This window comes from Caretta caretta, chromosome 9 (genome assembly GCF_965140235.1).
Source record: "Caretta caretta isolate rCarCar2 chromosome 9, rCarCar1.hap1, whole genome shotgun sequence".
Lineage (NCBI taxonomy): Eukaryota > Metazoa > Chordata > Testudines > Cheloniidae > Caretta > Caretta caretta.
In genome coordinates this window covers 65,675,068-65,701,229 of record NC_134214.1, presented here as the reverse complement: position 1 = coordinate 65,701,229, position 26,162 = coordinate 65,675,068, and the positions used below count along the sequence as shown (strand labels likewise).

Below are 26,162 nucleotides of genomic sequence, written 5' to 3'. Positions count from 1 at the left end.
TGCACATCGACAAAGCAGTGCAGAGAAGCTTGCATAGTTTCTGCCCAAATTAAGATGGGGAAAACGAGGCCTCTCAACCTCCCATATCAATGAGCACACAACTAGTCTATAATGGCTGAATGAAGTAAAAATTAATTAATTCACACTCACATTTTAGGACTAAAAATGCTTGCCACCCAGCATGCATTTAAGTTTTAGAATATTCTGAAACAGGGCAGAATGAGAGCTGTTCCTATTGTTGATCCACTTGATCTTAATGTCACAAGAGTTGGGAGAACAGGAAACGCATGTTCGGTACCTATGCATTTGAATCATCTCAGAAATTCATTTCAGCTGATTTCCTGCTCTATGCACATTCTACCAAATCTAGCAGGAATGATCCTGGAAAAACTGAATTTCAAGTTAATATTCATGGGGAGTGAATTTCCCTCCAGGGCAAAAACTTGCTCAAAGTCAGTGCATTCCAGGGTTTAAGTAGCACTTATGTCTTGTGCTGGCCCTCTTCATAGAATTTAATTCAGGAAGCACATTTGGAATGCCTACTCATGAATTTTCACACCAGAAGACTCATTCTAAGAGATGCGCTCATCCAATCAGAGAACAGAAACACACCTTATGACCTACTTGTCCAATCAAAGCTAACCAAAACAGTTCAAATCAAATAAATATTTTTCAGTGAACTGCTCCCATGCAGCCTAGAGGCCAAGACTCACTCACCCAAATTATTCATCACGTAATCATCTAGCAATGAACAAATTTGAGTAAATCACTAATTGCTTGTGGATAATTCACAAACAGGCAACATTTATCAAAACATTCACTGCAATTTTTTTGCTCAACTCTACACATCACACAATGTTTCTGTATACAAAAATAAAGAAAGACGGTACAATACCAACCCAGGTCCAAGACAGAGACCCATAAATGATAGAAACAAATACTAAAATCATAGAGATTAGGGATGGAAAACCTCTTATCCGGCCACACTGTCCATCTCTGTACAGTCTGTTTTCCAGTACTTCATCCAATGACTTCTGCCACATTCTTCAGGAAACTTCCACATGCCAACTGACCTCCTCCAACAGAAATAGATGCTTCTTTAGCAGAAGTTTGGAGAAAGAATTCTGAACTTTGGAACCCCACACAGAGCTTGCAGCTTCCTAATATAAAACCCAAATAAACTTAACTGAAGACAGAGGGCCTAAGTGGTGATCTAATGGAAAGGCCATGCACTCCCACATAGAAGAGCTACGGTTAATAGTTAACCTCAGATATTTGGGCGGGGGGAAACGGGGAGTGGAGGTGTCATACAGTCCCCAAGTGGCCTCAAACTGATCTATCAAACTGTGTGCATCTAATGTCCACCTGCACTTTTAGATTCAGATCCTCCAAGGTCCTAAATACCTTTGAGGAGCTGAGCTTTAGAAACCAGTTTTGAAAATGGGACCAATAGTCACTCACAAAATATCCTGCTTTCTCTGGCATTTCATTTACCTGAACCAAGTGCCCAAGTATTTTTGTATTTGTCTGTCAATGGTTTTTAAGGAATCCCTTGAAATCTGCACCACAACATATGGCACTGATAAAGTACAGAGAAATGTGATCATGCTGCAAGACGACCATGGAGGAATCTTTTGTTCAATGCATACGCTTACCTTGGTAAATCACAGTAACTAGGCCATTGGTTTCTACCTCTTATCCCATTTTTCTATTTGCCCCTTCTTTATTCCACTCACTCCCACAACCCTGCCATGTTTCAGAACTGTTTCTTTCCTAGGAAGTCAGAACACTAAGCCCCATCCCATGTCTGATACCTATAGAGCATCCAAGACTGACCAGTAAGGACACTTTATGAGTCACAAAATTAGCATCCTCTGCTACTTACAATGAGTTTGTTACCTCTGCAGTGAATTCAGCTTTCATACACACATAGATGTTCCTGAAGCTAACCAGCTGGGCTGGCCCATGTCCATGTATTAGGTCCTTGTGTCTGGTGTCTTTCTCCAGACTCCTTGGCAAATCTCTTCCATTTAAGCAAATGTCTTGTATTAGCAGCTTTAGGGTGAGAATCAGATTCCCGTCCTTTTAGTCCTGTCTCCAATCCCACAATGGACTTGAGAAACTGAGATTCTAACTCATCTGGGCTGAGATTTTCCTTGTATCCAACAGCATCTCCAGACACTGATTTTTCTCATTAGCTCAGAATAGAATTAGTTCTGCCACCAACTCTTTGCCCGTTTTCCCCCGTCCCCAGGAATTCTCACACCACCATCTCTCTCATGATTTATTATGCTCCAGTGAGCATGTTCTTAGCAGAGCTCTAACGTGCCTTGCATTAAATTCATATTATGTCTAGGCTTTGACATCGGTGATGCTCCTGTGGAAGTCAATGGCAAAACTCTCTTTGAGTTTCATGGCAGCAGGATCGGGCCCATCCTCTGATTTATGTCAGTTGTTCTTATGTGACAGGGAAATGGATGCAATATTATAAAGCCTGGAATTAATCTGCATGTTAACACTTTATAAAATCTAGTGGAAAAAAAAGTCCTAAATTAACATTCTCCTTAACCTTTATTTTTATCAAGTGTACTAAATCAACTGAAGAATAATTGCTCTGAGGACTATGCCAAATGAGTGCACATTTATTTACATATTCCCTAATGTAATATGAATTGATGAACTTTCTGAGATACACATGATATAAATGATCATGATGTGCCATTCTTAATTTCTTTCAATTGTCACTGCAAAAACACTTGCTTCTTAAGATGAGTAGTGTGGTAAGTGCACACAGGACCCACAGCAAGTGGGGAAGTCACTGAAAGTATTTGCCCTATTGGCAGGAAGAGAAAATACTTTAAATGAAGGGATCAAAATCATGCTACCCAAGGGCTCTGCTTTAGCTCTGAAGATGGACAAGACCAGAGACCAAACTGAAACTTGGAGTCATTCCTCACTCCAGGGGGGAAAGAATCTGTGTCAGCCCTACACCTGATGCAAGTTACATTGTCCTCTGGTCTATGCTGGCCAGTAGGTCCGTGGGGATGGAACCAAGACCCGGACACCTGCAACCCATCTATGTGGGACGGAGAATGGTGGCTGAGACCCCACACTGAGACCTGGGAGGCAGGTAGCCTGCACATGGGAGTGAGGTGTGGCTCTGTACCCCTTTCTTCCCTGTCCAGACACACAGGGTAAGCCATAGCCTCACCCTAAACAAGGATGAAAAATGAGCACATATATTTCCATCATGTTAGAGTTATACATTTTATAATAGCTAAATGAGTTCATCGGTGTAGCTGTCTGGAGACATTACAGGGCTTGTTCTCCTGTAAATATGCATACACTAATGAGTTAGGGGCAAAGGGAGACTAGAGTTACCCTCCCTCGATAATATTTTCAGTTTACAGAATGTGGTACTGCTTCACCATGCTGTGAGGCTGCCATAGCTGTTATCTTTCACGACCGGCACATAGACTTGTGTGGCCTTTCAGTTTGCCATCCATTCATGGAGGACAACCATACTTCCTATCCTGTCGATTTACATTCTAGAGTCTCCGAGAAAAAGGGTCCCCTGTCTCAGCTGGAGCTGCTAGGAGCTCCAGTAATGCAAGCAACAATGGTACTGGGAACCAATGTCTCTCTCCCAAGGAAGAAACGTTTCTTCTCCAACCCCCACTGAGCTACCTGGAGCCACTGGCCATTTTCTCTCAATACCGAGGATTCTCCTTTTAGTCATTATTATTTGATTTTATGATTACACTTTGACTATTCTACAGCAAAGTTCAATTTAACTGGTCGATAATTACTTGACTCTTTTTAAAGACACTAAAGAAACCCCAGCTGACCCGAGCATGCTTGTTTCCTAACTTTCTGATGGGATTCTCCTTTTATTCCAAACCCTCCTGGGCGGTTGAGTTGCTTTTCACACAGCCACTCACAGTCAACTATGCTAGTCTTTGAACAGGGTGAAACCTGAGGCAAGCTGGCCTCACCAGCAGCCACCAAGGTTTTCACATGGTCCTGACCCACAGGTGGTTCTGTGTGAGCGATCTCTATGCCCAGAAGGAGCCCCATTGACTTCAGTGGGGTTCCACATAGGCCTCTGCCCACCTGGCACTCATTGCAGAACTGGGACCACTGACTATGTTTGGTTAAAGCCCCGCTTCCACATCCTTCCCTAATGCCTCCAAAGTGAAACTCCTAGAAGTGGGGGAGAAGGAAATCCAATGATGAAAGATCACTGTCATGGTATGAATAAAACATATTCTAATTTTATCAACACCTAGAATTCGGGTTTTTAAATACCAGGGTTTTTTTCTTCTTTTCTTTATAAGATAAATGATGAAGAGACGATTACATTTTTGATGTCTTTTAATTATCATAATTAAGTATGATCCATCATCATAATTTCACCAATAAATCAAGGCAGATCACCATAAAGATAATGATAAATCATGCTCTTTGTAGAACTGTTCCTGAGGATAAACCAGAGAATGAAGTTGGAGGACTTCAGATTCAACTAACTCATCAGCAGAATACTTAGCAATGCTCTATCTTAATGGCACATACATGCTGTAGGACAAATTGGAATCATTCATCTTCTTTCAGACGTTTGGTTATGTGAACATGCTTGGCTCATGCATCCATGCCCTTACTTTGCTGATTCTTAGCATGTAAATTCTTGGGCATCTATTATGTTTCTTTTCTTTTCCTATAAGGCCTGGACTGCGGTTTGTAAAGAAAAGACACAAAGCCTGGCTCACTTTTCCCTTGCAAACTCTTATAGCAGCTCATCTGAAATTTAAACATATTTTAAAAAACCTACACACACTACTTGTATAAAAAAGCCTTGATGAATGCCTAGGTCTGTATCACTTGTGGTCAAGTAAGATCCCTTGGTACTCTCTTCCCACTTCTCATTACACTATAGCTAGTCTGTAACAAAGTTCAAACTGGAGCAACCTATCCTCTTCAGAAGCCAATAAGGTTTCCACATCACTTATGAGACCTGGCATCAAGCTTAATACATTGCTTAATGGTTATGGTCCCGGTCCTCTTAACTACTGGCCAAATTCCAGTTGGAGTAACTGCATTCAGTCTCCTGAAATTTTCTCTGCAGTTTCAGTTCTGCTAAACACTGCTCTGTTCCAGTTCAGATAAGGCTGTATTTCCATGACACGTTAAGACATTGTGTATATATAAAGCTAAATTTTGTAGTCCCTTTCCCAGTCCTAGAAGTGAATGTGAGTTTTGAGTAATGTACTGAAATAGTTTGTAAAGTTCTTTCAGATCCTTTGGGGTAAAAGGGGTTCTATCAATGTAAAATATTAATATTTGCCTTGTTTTTTCCTGTAGTTTTATAGGACAGATAATACTTTATACTCACCATCCAAGGATCTCAATGCCCTGTAAAAAAAAAGACAGATGAAAATCATAATGCCTATTAGACAAGTGGGGAAAGTGACCCACACAGAGGTGAAGTAACTTGTGCAAGGTCACACAGCAAGTGAGTGGCAGAGCAAGTAATAGAACCCAGGTCTTCTGGCTCTCATTGCTCTGGAAGCAGGCGTGTATTTCCCACTAAAGAAAATTTAACAAGCCCCTCAAGGTGCCCTGAGGTCACACAAGGAGGGTAGCAAGCGTCACTCACCACAAGTCTGAGTGCTGTGTATTTTAAAGGGGATACAGTGTAGCCAGATTCCCAACTTTCCCAAAAGTGCTCCAATCTCTCACTCTTCTCACACGTTCTTTCCATCAAATCCTTGTCGTTTTCAGGTTCAGGTACCAAACACTCTACTCAGTCTGCATTTGGCTGCATGTCAAGTGGGTCCCATCATCCATCCTTGTTACAATGGTAATGGTGGGTAGCCAGGAAGGTCATCTCATCTCTAATAATTCCCCCCTAAGGGATATGAAGGCAGAATGATTACTTGGTCACATACCTTCTTGCAGAATGCCTCATCCTTTTTGTTACTAGATTATTTCAATGAAAAATGGAAATTGGCCTGGGCTAAATCATTTAGTGATGAATTATGGTCAGAAGCCAGAGGAAACATATGAAGTTTCCAGAAAGACAAAATAAAGATAATCCACGTTTATTCTCTTTCCTAGACACACCCTAAAACTTCCATGTAAAACATTTTAGCTCCGGCAGTAAACACCACTTACCTGTTACTTTGATTACAGTTAACATATGGGAGTTGACATGATGCACAGTGCTGGTACCTACATGGGCTCTGGTCATTAGGAGAAGGATAGCCTAATGAGCTGTAACAGTGTTAGTAAGGCTAGTGTACACTAGAAGCGCTACTTCCATACATTTACATAATAAACCCACCTCCGCGAGAGGCCATAGCTATGTTGGAGGGAGAAGCTCTCCTGCCAACATAGCGCTGTAGACACCAGTGCTAGGGTCAGTGTAATATACGTCGCTCAGGGGGGTGACTTATTCACACCCCCGAGAGGCATAAATTATACCAAATTAAGTGGTAGGGTACACCTGGCCTAAGTGTCCTAAATGCTTCTCCTTTTGGAGCTGGGAGGTATGAGAAGAGCAGATCGTGCATTCCCCTGTGAAAGGCAATGACTTTGTGTAGAACTGGAAAGTAAGGTTCCCTGGAGCAGAACTGGGCAAAACCTCTGAGAGTCACTTTCACCAACATGCAGCTAAATGGAGAACATTTGTGTTATTCATTTTATACTTTCTTTCAAACCACATTTGTCCAAATTAACAGAACACTGCAAAATGCTGCCTTTGCTTCCCTTTCCCTCACAGTCACAAATCCATCAGTCTTTCTAGCAAGGTGCTATATAGTCACTATTACTGTAGTAGACAAGATGTTGTTACCCTTATTTGTATGTTCCAGTATCTCACAGAGACCACAGGTTGCCATTGTGCTAGGCTGTGTACAAACCCATAGGGAGAGGTAATACCTGTCCTGAAGAGATTACAACCAAAAGAGACAAGATGGGCCAAAATTAAAAAGGAACTTACGTGCTCAAATTAGGTGCAGAGCGACACTTTGGAAAATCCCACATGGTGTCTCCCTGCATCTTTAGGCATCTAAATACCTTTGTAAATTTTGTCCATTGCTCTTTACACTCTGCAGCTCTCACAATATAGTTGTGTTGTTTTTTCTCAACATTTTCAAATTTCACTTCAGCAGCACCAACCAAGCCTTGACATACTTTATGGTACAGAAGGGATGGCCTTCTTATAGAGATGGTGCTCAGCTCTAGATGTGCCAGCCAAGATGAATACCCAGGTTTCCACAGCTCACTACTCTCTCACAAAGACAGCAAATAATCCAGGATGTCGCTCTGATATATCACAGTGGAAAGTTCCCTTGACAGGTTGGGTTGGTTTTTTGGAGTTTACCCAACAGCCAGGTACAGGTGATATTTCTTCAAATGAAACAGCTCTTGCAGTGCACTTTCCTTGACAAAGTTCAGACAGCACATTTCTCTTCTTTTCCCAGCATCTCTTCATTTCATCCCGCAAACAGGATGGACTGTCATAGAGACTGCTGCAGCACTGTGATTGCATACTACAGGTATGCTGTAAAAACCTGAGCTCTTCTCTCTTTTGAGTTGAATCCTTCATTTATCTTTATTTTCTGGCTCTGCAACTTCTACATACAAGGAACAGCTAGACCGGATGTATCACAGCCCTCTACAAAATGGAATCGGAACTGCTCAGCTGTGAGCCATAGGCTACCAGTGCTAACAGCTACCAGAGATTTTTCCATATGGCTCAAGAATTAGGGCCCAGTGTATTCAAGCCAAAAGATCTGAGCTCTTTCGATGTCTATAGTGTACAATACAATGACACGAGTGCAAATCCTATATGGACCAAAATTTATGACAACATGTTTTTACGTTGTCATCTGAAGTTTCATTTCTATTGCCCCATACTTTTCTGCCATTTGAACTGCAAGTAAATGCCTTCATCACAGTTTCACTGTGCTGTCTGCTGGTTAGAACAGGAAAGCTCAAGTCAGCAGTCCTGGGTTCAACTTCTAACTCTGCTATTGACCTGATGTGTGGCCTTGGGCAAATCACTTTATCTCTGTTCCTCAGTTTCCCCATTTGTAAAAGAGGGATGATCACAATACTCAGTGCGGGTTGTGATGCTTCATGTTTGGAAAGCTCTTTGAAGAAGATCTTCAGCTGGAAGATGCAGTATCCACTATTGAGAGATCAGTCCCATCTCTGACTGGCTCATCATGCCAGCTCCATCGCCATACATTTTCAAACAAGCCCCTTTGGACGTCTCTCCTGCTGCCCCTCACACGTGGGAGATGCTCCCTCATCACATGTGGGAGATGCATCCCTCCTTCAAACTAGCCTTTGCCATGATGCCGAATGGTCAGGCCACTGGTGTGCTGAGCCCACTGCTGATTATGCTAGTCAATACTGTCTCATTGTCTCCTTGTACTCCCTTGTCTGTACCCATTTATTATCTCTTTGTCTCATATTAAGTTAATAAGCTCTTTCAGGCAGGGACCACCTACTGTTCTGCGTATGTATAGCACCTAGCACAACTGGGGTCCATGAATGGAGCCCCCAGGTGCTACAGTTAGACAAATATAATACATAAATATTGTTCCTTTATTTTGTACTATGGGCTGGGTTTATTGGGTTAAACCTGAGCTACATCTGCACCCCTCTCTGTGTCTTGGCCTCATCATCAGCATGGTAGCATGACAAATGGGAATGAGGATATGGAGGTAGACATTACCATATTTGAGGTAGAAGCGAAACTCAAACAGCTTAATGGGACTAAATCGGGGGGCCCAGATAATCTTCATCCAAGAATATTAAAGGAATTGGCACAGGAAATTGCAAGCCCATTAGCAAGAATTTTTAATGAATCTGTAAACTCAGGGGTTGTACCGTATGATTGGAGAATTGCTAACATAGTTCCTATTTTTAAGAAAGGGAAAAAAAGTGATCCGGGTAGTTATAGGCCTGTTAGTTTGACATCTGTAGTATGCAAGGTCTTGGAAAAAATTTTGAAGGAGAAGGTAGTTAAGGACATTGAAGTCAATGGTAAATGGGACAAAATACAACATGGTTTTACAAAAGGTAGATCGTGCCAAACCAACCTGATCTCCTTTTTTGAGAAAGTAACAGATTTTTTAGACAAAGGAAACGCAGTGGATCTAATTTACCTAGATTTTAGTAAGGCATTTGATACCATGCCACATGGGGAATTATTAGTTAAATTGGATAAGATGGGGATCAATAGGAAAATTGAAAGGTGGATAAGGAATTGGTTAAAGGGGAGACTACAACAGGTCCTACTGAAAGGTGAACTGTCAGGCTGGAGGGAGGTTACCAGTGGAGTTCCTCAAGGATCGGTTTTGGGACCAATATTATTTAATCTTTTTATTACTGACCTTGGCACAAAAAGTGGGAGTGTGCTAATAAAGTTTGCGGATGATACAAAGCTGGGAGGTATTGTCAATTTAGAGAAGGATAGGGATATCCTACAGGAGGATCTGGATGACCTTGTAAACTGGAGTAATAGTAATAGGATGAAATTTAATAGTGAGAAGTGTAAGGTCATGCATTTGGGGATGAATAACAAGAATTTTAGTTATAAGCTAGGGACGCATCAATTAGAAGTAATGGAGGAGGAAAAGGACCTTGGAGTATTGGTTGATCATAGGATGACTATGAGCCGCCAATGTGATATGGCAGTGAAAAAAGCTAATGCAGTCTTGGGATGCATCAGGAGAGGTATTTCCAGTAGCGATAAAGAGGTTTTAGTACCGTTATACAAGGCACTGGTGAGACCTCACCTGGAATACTGTGTGCAGTTCTGGTCTCCCATGTTTAAGAAGGATGAATTCAAACTGGAACAGGTACAGAGAAGGGCTACTAGGATGATCCGAGGAATGGAAAACTTGTCTTATGAAAGGAGACTCAGGGAGCTTGGCTTGTTTAGCCTAACTAAAAGAAGGTTGAGGGGAGATATGATTGCTCTCTATAAATATATCAGAGGGATAAATACCGGAGAGGGAGAGGAATTATTTAAGCTCAGTACCAATGTGGACACAAGAACAAATGGATATAAACTGGCCACTAGGAAATTTAGACTAGAAATTAGACGAAGGTTTTTAACCATCAGAGGAGTGAAGTTTTGGAATAGCCTTCCGAGGGAAGCAGTGGGGGCAAAATATCTATCTGGCTTTAAGATTAAACTCGATAAGTTTATGGAGGAGATGGTATGATGGGATAACATGGTTTTGGTAATTAAATATTCATGGTAAATAGGCCCAATGGCCTCTGATGGGCTATTAGATGGGGTGAGATCCAAGTTACCCAGGAAAGAATTTTCTGTAGTATCTGGCTGATGAATCTTGCCCATATGCTCAGGGTTTAGCTGATTGCCATATTTGGGGTCGGGAAGGAATTTTGCTCCAGGGCAGATTGGAAGAGGCCCTGGAGGTTTTTCACCTTCCTCTGTAGCATGGGGCACGGGTCACTTGCTGGAGGATTCTCTGCTCCTTGAAGTCTTTAAACTACGATTTGAGGACTTCAATAGCACAGATATAGGTGTGAGGGTTTTTTTTTTGTAGGAGTGGTGGGTGAAATTCTGTGGCCTGCGTTGTGCAGGAGGTCAGACTAGATGATCATAATGGTCCCTTCTGACCTAAATATCTATGAATCTATGAATCAGTGTAACTGCCCCTCTGTCTGTACCTTATCCTGTCATTATTTCTCATGAATTGCATTACTTTACTTCCACTGTGACAATCCCTGCACATAGGTAATTAGCTGTCTGATGGATATGGTTACAAGCCTTTGTAGGTATTTGCTGCACCAGAGAACAGTCATAATGCTGTCACTTGACCTAAAGGTTGTTCACTTTTTTTTTTGGGGGGGGGGGGGGGGGGGCGAGCCACGTTAAGAAATCTCTCTTAGCTGTTTTACTGCAAATGCAAACAGATATTTCACATCTTATGACCCATGCTGCAAACCTAAAACAGTAAAACCTCAGGTGACGTTTCCATCAAATAAACACGTCAATCTACTTCTGCAGGAGTAGCACTAAAGATGAGAAAGTAAAACTTTGCCTAGGGGAGTTCTCTGTCCCGGCCCACTGAATCCTTGGAGGCTGCCAACAAGAGCGCTAATTACTTCTTGAAGTGGAGGTGAGTTTGCACTGAGACCACCAAGGGCTGGGTTTTTAAGAGCTCAAGTCTCATTCAGGCACCTAAAAGAAGTGGCCAGATTTTCAGAAATGCTCAGTGCTCACTGGGGAAAAAAATACGATGGAGGAATTATTTTGAAGTAGAAAGTTTTTTCTAAGTCAAGTCAGTGGGTCATGAATGTAAAGGGCAAAAATCACCAAGGAGAAAGTTTACCCTAGTGGAACACCAACAGACCCTGGTTGTCATCAGGCAGGATCGAACCGGGGACCTCTGGAGCTTAGTGCAGGAGCCTCTACCTCAGGAGCTAAAAGCTAGCTTGCTGTTAGGTAAGGTTATAGAGCAGACTCATTTTATCTCTCTCTCTCTCTCTAAGTGGTCTCAGTCCTACTAGCTGGGACAGAACACCACACCCAGGACATGTGTGGGTTACACTAGCTTCTCTGGGTCCCATTAATCATTCATTCTGCAGGGTCTTCTACTGTAGCCGTTGAACCTTAAGATACAAGATACCTTTGCTGCTGCTGCTGCTCTGGCTGTTTCCAGATTCAGCAAAGCTCTAAAACATGTGCTTAAGTAGCACTAATGGGGCTTAAAGATGTGCTGGTGGGTTTTTTTATTTTGGGGGCATGGATTTTCTTTTTGTTCTGTGTTTGTACAGTGCCTAAGACAATGGGGTCCTGGTCCATGACTGCGGCTCCTAGCCACTACAATAGTACAAACAATAAATCATAGTAATTTGATGAATTGGGACCTAAATAAGGCTCCAGGCATACCAAAAAGGAGAAAGAAAGAGAAAGAAAATATTGTAAAATAAGGTCAAGGATAAGACCCAAGACAGCAAAACCGTAATAATGTGGGCTGCTCCACCAACCAAGCCATGCAAGAGTTATCACCACTCTTAGTAAGTGACACTAAAGATATTTGCTGTCCCATGAAGTAAAATATTAGCCCAGACAAACATGGGGCATCTAGAGGCACATTTCCTCAGCAACCTTTCCCAGTGGATCCGCTGTTTGTGAGAGATGCCTAGTGCAGAAAAGCAGATGTGCTGTTGAACAGAACCAAAGTGCTTCCCTTGCTACTGCTTTTCTGCTTTGAGCTGCAAACAGCCCAAGGCCAGCAGATGATGCAGCGCTAACAAGAAATGACAAATATGGATCATGAGCCACATCCACCCATCCCAGGTCTGATGAACACAAAGATATATTGGCCCCTAACTTCCGCTGATTTCAATGGTGCCTAAATACCTTTGAGGCCAAAATGACTAAAAAGATTTGATGCTATTGTCTTTACATATTCGATTCAGCATAACTTGTTTTCTACAATGTCTGTGAATGTATTCAAGAGGTTAGGGAATGCCATTGTACCTTATTGCCTATAAGCTATACCTGCTAACATAATATCTTCCCCTCTGGATATTTTACCTTTTAAGTGGCTAGATAATAAACTAGATTCCCCTGATAGGGAATATTTTCATTGCCACTATTTTGGAAATATCCATTTCCTCATTCAGTATCATTATTGCCCGAATCAAATGAGGTGACTTCACAGCAGATCAGATAAAAAGGATCAAAACTGAGACCTGCCGACTTGTTTTTGTTCTTAAAGATGCTGCTGAGGCAGATAGAGATGCTTTGCCTCTAAAGGAGAGGATGAGAATAGAGTGAATGGCAAGGTGTCTCCAATAGACAAAAATTGCAAATATTACAGGTTTACCAGTACTTGAATGATCATTGAGCTACTGTACTAAGCACCTATCTAGTTATGATGGATTATGCAGCATAGAAGTGCAGGATGAGAAATAAACAAAAAATTAACCATTTCTGAGCCCCGTGCCTCATAATTATTTTATAATACATCGTGAGCCTGATACACAAACTCAGGCACCTAAAACAGATATTTGTGTGTTGATTTGGGTGTGAGATGAAAAACTGCGTGCTGTAACCTGGTGCCCATATTTGAAAACCGTGCAACTTTTCCCCATAGCCATGCTTTGTCCTGGTTAAAGGTTACACATAAATACCAACATCGATATGTGCAGGCAGATGTTGTCCCTGCTGGAAATGAGCACAGGTTATCTAACCAACTGTTAGTCTGGAATACCCATCTGGGTTCTGAATCAATTGATAAATAATAGCCATGTAATATGTCTCTGCCCTGTAGCTAATGATGTTTCAGAGAGGACGAAAGGGCAGTAAATGGAAGGAGCCATGGATTGTCGTTTTCCGCCAGCCCAAACGCAGCAGCTAAAGTACAAATCAAAGTGAGGCATTAAGGAGACCGCCTGTGATGAGTGTGTGGGCTGGCACCAGAGACCTGTTTCCCTTGGTGGATCCCTCCTCTGCATCTCCGTCAGGGGCAGCTGGAAAACGTTTCCCTTCTCAGTGTAGGCTGGCATTCCTCATGCTGCCTTCAGCTTTCATAACAGAACCCACTCGCTGCAGATCCCAATTCTCTACGCCCAGCAACAGGCTTGTCCAGTGCCCACTGGCTCCAGGACAGTCGGGCTCAATGCCTGAACTAGAATCAGTGCTCTCACTTTATCCTCTGACTCTCTCCCAACCCTTTGGCACATTAAGCCAAACTGGGAGCCTGAAGCACCAATTCCTTTTCATTTGGATGGAAAAAAATGGTTGCATTTGGGGAGTTAATTCATGCACTCACCCCATCCAATCTGCAATTGAAGTTGCAAGAAGCTGCATCACAAGACAGCCTCTATCTTTCCTAAGTGAGGATGAACTCAGAGTTTCATGATCTCAGCCTTGCCAGGATAAACCATTTCAGCATCCCCATTAGATTCCACAGGGTTATATTTTTACATTGCCACGAGAGCTGGGCAAAGGGAGCTCTTCCAACCTCCAGCTGCAGAAAAAGCTTAGGAGCACAGGTTAAAAAAATGAGCATCTAGAATCTGATCCCCTGAGCGGAAGGATGGAAAGTAGGGGTGGGAAAGTAAATGAGCCCATTGGGATACCCTAGTCTCTTGTTTGGTCCCAGCAGCTCTGGGGACCCAGGTGAGAGGGAAGAGAAGAGAGCAAACAACTTTTCTCCTCCGAATGGAGAGGACAGAAAGAGGTGGAGATGCTCAGTGATAATGTTGTTCCGTATGTAGATACCCATATTTTAAAGGAAGAATTCTCCATCTGAGCCAGGGACCCCATTAGGGACTAGCCCCTCCATGGGGTTGTGCAAATGGTTGTGGGTATGAAGTTACATTGGGACTGACCCAAACCGATGCACCTTTCCAACTGCGTTGGAAGCTGTCCTCTCTCACCAGGACTCTGACCTACACAGTGCTACAAGCTGTGCCCCATAGGTTGTCCTGGGATGAGGTTTCATCAAAATAGCAACTCTGCACGACAAAAGGGCAAGTACGAACCAGACTCAGTGCCAGCACTGGCAAAGAGAACATCTTAGGACAAGCTCACCATGATACATGTAAAAAGCTACAGTGGGGAACTTCAAAAGGCCTGTTGCCCATGATCGGCTCAGATAAGCATCCCAGAGTTCACCTGCTTGTCTGAAGCCACAGGGGCCTCCTCCGGGCCCCACACCTCTCCCCCACCCACAGACTCCATTACCCAATTGTTGGCCTTATGAAGGGGAAGCCTCCTACCCCATTCCAGAGTGCTCAGAAAGTGGATGGCCACGCCACACCCCCACAGGCATTTGGAAGGCATCTCTCCCCTCTCTCTCCTCCCCCAAGATTTCTCTTTCGAGCTCTTCCTCCTGTTTAACCTTCCAACATTCCCTCCCTCCTCACTCTTTGTCTGCCCCTGTTTTTCTGTCTCCCATTGACTATCCTACTCCATTTGCTCCCTTCTTTCCCACATCACCCTGCCATATGGACAGATCCTTGTGCCTACACAAAGCCCCACTGGCTTCTTCTCTTCCTCTGTTTCCCTCCCCACTCTGTCTCCCCACTCTTCCCACTCCTCTTTCCCACCAGCAAGTCCCCTTGCTCCTCTGCTGATTCTTGTCTCTCAAAATACTCAAAAGCAAAATGCCGCCACCTCTTGCCCAGGTACAAATCAAAAGACAGGAACCGCCATGCTGGATGAGACCCATGGTCCATGTAGTCCAGTATCCTCCCTCTCACGGGGGCTGAATCAGCTGCTTCTGAGGAAGGGGCAGGAAACCCTGCAGTGGACAGTTGTGGCATAATCTACCCCCAGTGAAGGCCTCATCCTAATCCCAAATAGTTAAGATTGCTGTAAGGCCTAGAGGCATTAATTTTGTTAGCATTAACTATTTTAACTCTGGATATTCTTATTATCCCCTAAATGTACAATCGTCCTTTGAATCTTCTAAGTTCTTGGTTTCAGGGGCACCCTGTGGCAATGAGTTCCACAGCCCAGTTACCCAATCTGTGAAAAGTTATTTTTGTTCATCAGTGAATGAATTTGCTACCTTTCAAATTAATTGAATGTGGTCTCGTTCTGTTTCATGGATAGATCAGTCTGGACTCCCTTGAGCTTTAAGGCCAGGTTTAATTAGAATTTTGCACAGAATCTGGAGCGAGTTTTCAGAGTGTACCAAAACTTAAACCCAGATCAGCCTCTCCTGGCTTTTGGAGCTCATTCCACAAGCTTTGCCCAGTGCCAGTTCTCATTCCCACATTTTCTTTGCACCTCAAGGCTTATTAGAAATTTCTATTTGTACCAACAGGGAACTTAATTTGTATACAAAAAAAAAATAAACCCCACAACTCTAAACATGAATTCAATTGCTGGAAAAAACTCCCTGTTACTAAAGGTTCAAACACAGCAGCACAATGATTTAGAATAGACTTGTGTGGGTGGCAGCATGCCGAGAGCCACATGAAGAAAATAAAGCTACATCAATATATGATTCCTCTAACAGTTCCAAAGTGTTTCAATGCAGATTTTTCAAAAATGATGGATTTTGACATTGCAGTACCTACAGACTGAGCCCCAGGCTGATTTTGGAGAATTACTATGCCAGTCTAGGGACGTGAGTGGCCCTCCTCCTCACTGTCATCTCTGGGCACCTCACAATCAGGAATGGATTTTAATCTTCAAAACACCCCTGTGAGGTGGGGGAAGTATTGTCCTCTTTTACCAATGGGGAAGTGAGGCACAGAGAGACAAAGTGACAGCCCAGAGTCACAGAGGGACTGTATCAGAGCCAAGCATTGAACCCAGATCTCCTGAGTGCCAATCCAGTGGATTAACAACAAGCCTCCCTAGGTATTTATACAGCTCTCAGCACCATAGTAGCTGAGCACAACTATCAATTCATAGATTTTGCCCTCATATCATCCCTGTGAGGTAGGGAAGTATCATCTCCATTTTACAGATGGGGAACTGAGGCACCAGGTAGATTACGGTTTCAGAGTAGCAGCCGTGTTAGTCTGTATCCGCAAAAAGAACAGGAGTACTTGTGGCATCTTAGAGACGAACAAATTTATTTGAGCATAAGCTTTCGTGAGCTACAACCCACTTCATCAAATGCATAGAATGGAACATATAGTAAGAAGATATACATATACATACAGAGACCATGAAAAGGTGGAAGTTGCCATACCAACTCTAAGAGGCTAATTAATTAAGATGAGCTATTATCAGCAGGAGAAAAAAACTTTTGTAGTGATAATCAAGATGGCCCATTTCAGACAGCTGACAAGAAGGTGTGAGGCTACTTAACATGGGGAAATAGATTCAATTTGTGTAATGACCCAGCCACTCCCAGTCTCTATTCAAGCCCAAGTTAATGGTATCTAGTTTGCAAATTAATTCCAGTTCAGCAGTTTCTCATTGGAGTCTGTTTTTGAAGCTTTTCTGTTGCAAAATTGCCACCTTTAAGTCTGTTACTGAGGCCTGGTCTACACTACAAGTTTATGTCGGATTTAGCAGCGTTAAATCGAATTAACCCTGCACCTGTCCACACAACGAAGCCATTTTTTTCAACATAAAGGGCTCTTAAAACCAATTTCTGTACTCCTCCCCAACGAGGGGATTAGCGTTGAAATTGACATCGCCATTTCGAATTAGGGTTAGTGTGGATGCGATTCGAAGGTATTGGCCCCTGGGAGCTATCCCACAGTACACCATTGTGACCACTCTGGACAGCACTCTGAACTCGGATGCACTGGCCAGGTGTACAAGAAAAGACCCGGGAACTTTTGAATCTCATTTCCTGTTTGGCCAGGCGAGCTCATCAGCACAGGTGACTATGCAGAGCTCATCAACACAGGTGACCATGGAGCCCCAGAATCGAAATAGAGCTCCAAAATGGACTGAACGGGAGGTACTGGATCTGATCACTGTAGGGGGAGAGGAATCCGTGCTATCAGAACTACGTTCCAAAAGATGAAATGCCAAAACATTTCAAAAAATCTCCGAGGCCAGGAGGGACAGAGGCTACAGCAGGGACGCAACACAGTGCCACGTGAAACTTAAGGAGCTCAGACAAGCGTACCAGAAAACCAAAGAATCAAACAGATACTCTGGGACAGAGCCCCAGACATGCTGCTTCTACACTAAGCTGCATGCAATTCTAGGAGGTGCTGCCACCATTACCCCACCCCGTCCGTGGACGCCGATGGTGGGGTACTCTCCGCCATGCCTGAGGATTTTGCGGACGGGGAAGATGAAGAGGAGGAGGACGAGCTTGAGGAGAGCACACCGTTCTCCCTGACAGCCAGGATCTTTTTATCACCCTGACTGAAATACCCTCCCAACCCAACCAAGCCGGAGAAGGCAGCTCTGGTGAGTGTACCTTTTTAAATATAATACATGTTATAAAAGCAAGCGTTTTTTAATGAGTAAGTAGCCCTGAGGACTTGGGATGCATTCGCGGCCAGTACAGCTACTGGAAAAGTCTGTTAACGTGTCTGGGGATGGAGCAGAAATCCTTCAGGAACATCTCCATGAAGCTCTCCTGGAGATACTCTAAAAGCCTTTGCAGAAGGTTTCTGGGGAGAGCAGCCTTATTCTGTCCTCCATGGTAGGACACTTTACCACGCCATGTTTGTAGCAAGTAATCTGGTATCATTGCATGACAAAGCCTGGCAAAGTATGGTCCCAGTGTTGCTGGCATTCAAGCAACATCCATTCTTTCTCTCTCTGTGTTATTCTCAGGAGAGTGATATCATTCATGGTAACCTGGTTGAAATAAGGGAATTTAATTAAGGGGACATTCAGAGGCCATTCGTACTGGGCTGTTTGCCTGTGGCTGAAAAGAAATCCTTCCCGCAGTTAGCCTCCTACCGGTTTTTGAATAAACAGATTGACAGAGCCAGAAGAGTACCCAGAAGTCACCTACTACAGGACAGGCCAAACAAAGAAAATAATAGAACGCCACTAGCCATCACCTTCAGCCCCCAACTAAAACCTCTCCAGTGCATCATCAAAGAGCTACAACCTATCCTGAAAGACGATCCTTCACTCTCACGGATCTTGGGAGACAGACCAGTCCTCGCTTACAGACAGCCCCCCAACCTGAAGCAAATACTCACCAGCAACCACATACCACTCAACAAAAACACTAACCCAGAAACCTATCCTTGCAACAAAGACCAACTCTGTCCACATAGCTATTCAAGTGACACCATCATAGGACCTAATCACATCAACCACACTATCAGGGGCTCGTTCACTGGCACATCTACCAATGTGATATATGCCATCATGTGCCAGCAATGCCCCTCTGCCACGTACATTGGCCACACCAGACAGTCTCTATGCAAAAGAATAAATGGACACAAATCTGACATCAGAAATCAAAACATTCAAAAACCAGTAGGAGAACACTTCAACCTCTCTGGTCACTCAGTAACAGACTTAAAGGTGGCAATTTTGCAACAGAAAAGCTTCAGAAACAGGCTCCAACGAGAAACTGCTGAACTGGAATTAATTTGCAAACTAGATACCATTAACTTGGGCTTGAATAGAGTGGCTGGGTCATTACACAAATTGAATCTATTTCCCCATGTAAAGTATCCTCACACCTTCTTGTCAACTGTCCGAAATGGGCCATCTTAATTAATTAGCCTCTTAGAGTTGGTATGGCAACTTCCACCTTTTCATGTTCTCTGTGTGTATATATATATCTTCTTACTATATGTTCCATTCTATGCATCTGATGAAGTGGACTGTAGCCCATGAAAGCTTATGCTCAAATAAATTTGTTAGTCTCTATGGTGCCACAAGTTCTCCTGTTCTTTTTGCAGGTAGATTAAGTCACTTGTTCAAGATCTCCCAAGAAATCTGTGGCAGAGACAGAAATTGAACCAAGGTTTCCTGAATCCCATTACAGTGCCCCACCCAGTAGACCATCCTTCCTTCCCAGGTGTTGATATAATGACCACTGGTTGTACCCAAAAATGCATGCTGCTGACAGAGGGTATTCTTGATCACTGAAGGTCTCCTGTCCAGGGGGCTGTAGTCTTTCTACAATAAATAAAAGGGTACGAAGGAGGGCTCACTATCAGACAGACACACACAGGTTCTAACTTTATCAAAACATAATATTTGGCAGACCAAACGAGTGGTCCACCTAGTCCAGTGGCCTAGGCAAGTCATATACATCCACAATTTCAACAAGTGTAACTGATTTTGCATGCCTCACAGAAGGGAGCTCTAATGATAGCACTTTTCAAAACTTTGGCCTTAACCTCCATCTCTCTCAGATCCATCAGGTGTGACTGGAGCTAATAATCCTTATTTACTCACCTAACCAGGGGTTGTTTGTCCTAGCCCCATTAATGTTTGCACAGCATTCTGAGATCTATAAACACAAGGGCAAAGCGTTATCAAGGTTCAGATTTTGCCCTCAACGCTATCTCTGAAGAGCCTAAGACACCCACAAATACAGTACTTTTCCTCTAATCCAGCTGGAGTTGCTATATCATATTCTAGCTTTCTGGTCAACTGCAAATAATAGAAGATACAGCCAGGCCAATGGAACATTCTCAGGCTAGCTCTCCATGTTTTTCAGCCTGCTCTGCATTCAGTGGCTCAGACCTCCAATGCACATGATAAATTTTCTGAGCACTGAGAAGCATGAAGCAGAACAATATCCATAAAGAATCATATCAGAATCCTAATGACAGGATTGATGATTACTAGGGAAAAAAAGACTCATATTATAGACTTTCCTAGGATGGGTATTTTGCAGCATTTAAGATGCTTTGAAAACTAAGTCCACGCTAAGAGGTATTCTTGTTCAGAAAGATATCGGCCTTTGGCTGGTATTATATACAGTAGCTACGTGGCCATCTGGATTTTGCCTTGAATCATTTTCATTGATTCAGAGGCATTTTAAAATGCTTAAGTTACTACATCAGATTTAAATTTCAAATCGATGTTGGCTTTGCAGAATTGCTCTGTCTTTGCAGCATGCCTGAACAAACACCATTCAGAGGCAGCCAAGAACTTTACCAGAACCAGACTGGAACGGGAACTTATTTGATTTAGCCATTTATTGACAGCTCCCTCATGGAGCTTGTTTTGTTAATTCTGCTTGCAACCTTTAACGTCTCTGATGTCTTTTATGGCACAACTCCTTTGAACATTAAATTCTTCTACTAGTAACAGCAAAGCCTGCTCCAATTATGTTCTTCTTGGGAACTTATTAACTAGAGCTGAAACAGTCTAAAATAATTCACATAACTGTAGCTTGCCTGCGGCTGTATGGGTGGTTGGAATGCTTTAACATTCACTTCCTATCCACCATAATAAATTAAGATTTGATACTTGGTATTCACGCCTGCTATCAGCATCATCTGAATCACTCTGGATCAGAGGGCAGACCCAATTTTGCTCCCCTTCCACACTTGAGTGTAGGGTTGAGCTGGACAAAGTGTTCCCACAGTGCATGAAATGGGCACTTTATGGAATGAGAGAAACTATAAGCAAGATTTTTAATCAGGCCCATTGCTCTAAAATGTAATACATTCATGAGGGAATACACCTGGCCGGTCCTGTGACACATTTTACTGACTCTTATTAAACTTTTACATGTTTTATGGTGCAGATGATCTTCCAGATCAATAACCCTGAAAATACCTACTCATATAGGGCCAAATCATCCTGCTACCCCCAGCCTAAGTGACTGGGCAGATACATCCTTCTTTTCCACCACTGCAAAGAGCTGTAGACTCCATGCCATTACAGATCCTCTGGTCCCACCCCTTCTCCTCCTCTCCTGTGCAACACTGGACAGGGAGCCTATATAAAACAGGCTCCAGCCCATGCAAAAGATGTTGATCTGGAAATTTCCTGCAATAGCTTTGGGAGATCTTACTGCATTAAGTTAATATATTATTGTGGGCCAGGGATTGTATGGAATTCCATGGGGAAGGGTAACCCCAGCACCTCCAGGAACTGAAAACAGTGTGTCTGTGGTGGGGAGGGGATTAGGCCAATTCACTCAGGCTGTACCCACCTCCAGAGAGGCACCAGCTCCTGGTCAGCCTTGCTTATACTAATTCAAACAGGATTCTCCAGAGGCCCATAGACAAAGAAAGGACTTTTGGATACATAGCCTGAGTTAAACTCTCTCAAGGCCTTCTTTCTCATCTAGCAAATGGATGGGACCTTCTGTCCAAAGCCCTAGGAAAGGGCTGGAAGAACTGACACCAACCCCTTGCAGAAATGGGAGGAGGGTGATCTCCGGTAAGCTTATTAGGATGAATGTAGGCATTGTTTTTAATGTGTTTTCTCTACAGTGCTTTCACCTTAAGAATAAATGTGCTTGCTTTGAAAGAGCTGCAGGGTAACTTAAAACTGTGGGCCATTACCCCTTTCATAGCCTTTGAAGAGATGGCCGGTTTATGCAATCTGTCCTGCTGGGGATATCCTGGTGCAGCCTGGAAAAAACCTTGGTCAGAAGGAAGAAAGATGCAGGTCTCTGCCCAAGCAAAGTGATGGCTGAGGAGCTGGGAGCCTAGAGTGGGTGTCCTTGCTGGACCATGAGGGGGAAATACTGGTTCAATTGCCCTGAATTTCCATTTCCCCTGCCTTGTGCAGGGGACCATATGTTTACAGGGTCATAAAGCACCCTGCAGCCAGGGAGGAAGGGACAAGATGGGCTCCATAGGACCAAATTCTGCATAATAAGGTGAAAGTTTAAAGTCAATAGGAGTTGTGAATTTACCCAAGGGCATAATTCAGCCAAGTGCATTTGCCATCATGGCTATAGGAATGAAGGCTGCAGCCCCATTCTGAGGGGAAGAGACCAGTCACTTCAGCTGGCTGGCTGAGAGGGGCAGTTGAGGTTGGAACATGAAGGTTCAAACAGGGCTCCTGCTAAATTATTTGTGCATCGAGTTAAAGTCCCCAGAAGGGTCATATGCAACTATGGCTAGAGGCCTTAATACAACAGAGACTTTTCCAGGATTAGAACATGGAGGAATTATTTCTCCTTTCAGGCTGCAGTCGCTGAAGCCCTGCCGTTAAGGGCAGGGTCTCCTCAAGTACCTGGCGTTGTACACTACACAGTCATTCCCCCATTTGCGAGGTATCGTACACTGGTAACGCATTGTCTGGAGCGAAGGAGGCAAGCACACGTAAAGCCAGCCCTGTCTTTTCATGTGAGATTCCCTGAAGCATAGCTACACATGCATGTATAGATTATTTTCTGTAGCATCAAGTGAGTGGGTCTTTAAACATAATCAATAGAGATCAAAAATGCATCATCGATACACGTGTGAGCACATGTCACACTTTCAGAGTATCCAGAAGGGTGGGAGGTGTTAAAAGTTGTAATAAGGCAAATTTAAAACTTGCAGATAGTTTAAAACTTCATCTAGGTTAAAGATGGCAGAGCTGACATCAAACAGCTACTGCCATGGAGGGCCTGTGGCCAGTTTCTGGTCTTACTCCACTAGGCAATTAGTATCCCAGCCTAGTTTGCAATCAGCTCAAGATGAAAATATAAGATCAAGTTGAACAACAACAAAAAATTGCCTGATGCACATTCACAAAAGTGTCCTTGGGCAGGTTCAGCAGCAGCATCCCTCACATATGGCTGCAGCCTCAGCACCACACATTTAGGAACTCGACTGCAGCCACAGGGATTAGGTCCATATCTGCTTCCCGACAGAATTCAGGTCCAGTAGGTCATCTTACCTCCTTAGGGAAGTGAAATAAAACAAGGTATTGGGGGCAAAACTCAAGCCGCAGCAGACCTAGTGCTATTACCACAGCAAAAAGTCATGGCTGCAACCCTGATGTTATTAAGAGGCAGATTATTACCGCATTGCCCCGGCCAGTAGCGGAATAACTCCCTCGAGATGTACACAACTAATTAATTCCCTGTGCGCTGTACTGAATATGCACTGCCGAGCAGCCACCATTGTAACCAGAACTCTTTGCTCAAGAATAAAAACAGCCAAGTTGTCAGAAAACAATTCATCTCTCTTCTCCCCACCCCACCTTCAGTGACACATCATCCACACAACAGGCCATGAGAGATCTGATGAGCATTTACTCCAAAGTTATTTGGGCTGGGTATCTCACTACGGCTGGTTCGGAGATGGTACAGGGGCAGCATCAGTTAATCCTCACCACAATTCTTTTGTTTAAATGTAGAAACATTCATTTTGTTTTGCGTTCAGGAAGGGCACAACAGTTAGTACAAGGCACCAAACGGCAGCTGTCAATGAGCTGTATGAGTCTTAAGTATTCATTCCCTGCCGTCTATGGACGGGCAGCAAATAGGGCCCAACTGTTGTGTTCCTTTTATAAGCTATTTGTTTTTTCCCTTACAACTTATTATTAAGGGGACTCCTTCACCCTTTCCTGAGCCACTGCTTGTTCCATTTGACCCTAGCATGGTGCTTGCCTTTCCTTTCATTTTGTGAAAGACACTAAAGGTGCCACCAGCTGGGAGAGCTGGGAGTGCAACACACTCAGTTTCCAGGATGGCTCACACATCACTGAGATGAAACCATTAGAAACAGATAAGTCCTGCTGGATCATCCAGTCCCTCTTCCTGCCTAACCAAGATTGTACCCTACGTTCTATGGGGCAGTCCAAGAGTCTGAGACTGGGATAAAACGGTGATGAAGCTGGAAACATTTCAGCTGCAAGATGCTTTATGATTATGACAGAAGAAGCCCTGTGGCTCATCTTGCAGATGCATGCAGACTATCAGTGGCCGATCAGCCAGTTTGAAAAACACTGCTTCCAGATGATCGAAGGGGTGTAATTAAAAGTAGTTCTAATACTGTGCAGTTACATAGTGCTTTTTGTCTTCTAATGACTGTGAGCAATGACAAAAACATAAGAATGGACATACGGGGTCAGACCAATGGTCTATCTAGCCCTGTTTCCTGTCTTCCAAGAGTGGCTGGTGCCAGATGCTTCAGAGTGAACGAAACAAAGGAGGGCAATTACTGAGCTATCCACCCCGTCATCTACTCCCAGCTTCTGGCAGTCAGAGGTTTAGGGTCACCCAGAGCATAAGGTGGCATCCCTGACCATCTTGGCTAATAGCCGTTGATAGACCTATCCTCCATGAATTTATCTAATTCATTTTTTAACCCAATTATACTTTTGGCCTTCACAACATTCTCCTGGCATTGAGTTCCACAAGTTGACTGTGCACCGTGAGAAGAACTATTTCCTTCTGTTTGTTTTAAACCATCTGCCCGTTAATTTCATTTGGTGACCCCTGGTTCTTGTGTTAAGTGAAAGGGTAAATAACTTTTCCTTATTCATTTTCTCCTGAACTTTCATGATTTTATAGACTTCTATCATAACCCCCCTTAGTCATCTCTTTTCCAAAATGAACAGCCCGAGTCTTTTTAATTGTTCCTCATATGGAAACTGGTCCATACCCCAATCATTTTTGTTGACCTTCTCTGTGTATTTTCTAATTCGAATATAACTTTTTTGAGATGTGGCGACCAGAACTGCACACTGTATTCAAGGTGTTGGTGCCCCATGGATTTATATAATAGGCTTGTGATATTTTCTGTCTTATTATCTATCCCTTTCCTAATGGTTCCCAGCATTCTGTGAGCTTTTTTTGATTGCCACTGCACATTGAGCAGATGGTTTCAGAGAACTGTCCAACATGACTCCAGGATCTCTTTCTTGAGTGGTAACACCAAATGATGGGGTCTAAATTAGCTAATTCTATTGCTCTCAACAGTGCCACATCAGTGATATAACACAGTGATGACTCAGACCCATGATTTAGAAAGCATTTTGAAGCATTAATTGTGGTTAAGACAGTAGCCTAGGTCTCAGGAGACCTAGGTTCAATTCCTTGCTCTGCTACAGATTTCCTGTGTGACATTGAGTAAGTCACTTAATCTTCCCATGCCTCAGTTTCCCATCTGTAAAATGGATATAAGAACTCTATTTGGATTGCAAGCTGTTGGAGGCAGGGACGGTTGGTCTCTGACTATGTGTGTGTGGAGTGCATAGGACAATGGGACCTCTACAAGGAATGAAATGGCAACCATCCCTCTCAACAGACGATGGCATCAGCCCCCAAAACAGTTCAGTTACTAGGTATCGGGCTGCAGCATTGCAAGTAGCTAAAAAGTCCAATTCTTGAGCAATCGTCCTTGCCACAGATAATGAAGGTGTAAGGCACAGGGCCAGAAGATGAAGCCAGCGCAGTCTTACCGCTTAAGGCCTGCTGTGCTTTTCTCTTTGCTGTCAGGGCTGTTAAGAGCCACTGGAATAATAGTAATAATTACTATGTCAATGCAAGTCTTACGTGACATGTTCACAGGCTTTAAAAACTCATAACTGACAAGTTTAGCTAAATGCTACACTCACTCTTGTGGGGACAGAGAATTTTCTGAAAAAACAGAAACACTGCAGAGTTTTGTTTCAAGTTGTTGTGTGTTAGATTTCTCCTTTAAGTACTATTGTTTTTCTGTTCAACTTTGCATCAGACCTAGGTATTTCAGAGCAGGAAAATTATGAGAAAAAAATCTGAGGGTTCTAGTGAGTGACAACATGAGCTTTGTTGATGTCACCTGAATTGCTAAATGTATTTTTCTGTTCTTGT

The 26,162-nt window shown here is 43.3% G+C and overlaps 1 protein-coding gene across 1 annotated transcript in view; it reads right to left on the bottom strand.

Moving 5' to 3' along the window:
• Positions 1 to 5,651: 5,651 nt before the first annotated feature.
• The window catches only part of PCDH19 (protocadherin 19), a 231,501-nt gene continuing 210,990 nt past the window's right edge, over positions 5,652 to 26,162 (bottom strand). The window contains exon 5 of the mRNA XM_075132417.1: positions 5,652 to 5,905. Coding sequence (XP_074988518.1) covers positions 5,892 to 5,905 — 14 coding nt within the window. The 3' untranslated portion in view covers positions 5,652 to 5,891. The remainder of the gene's footprint in view (positions 5,906 to 26,162) is intronic.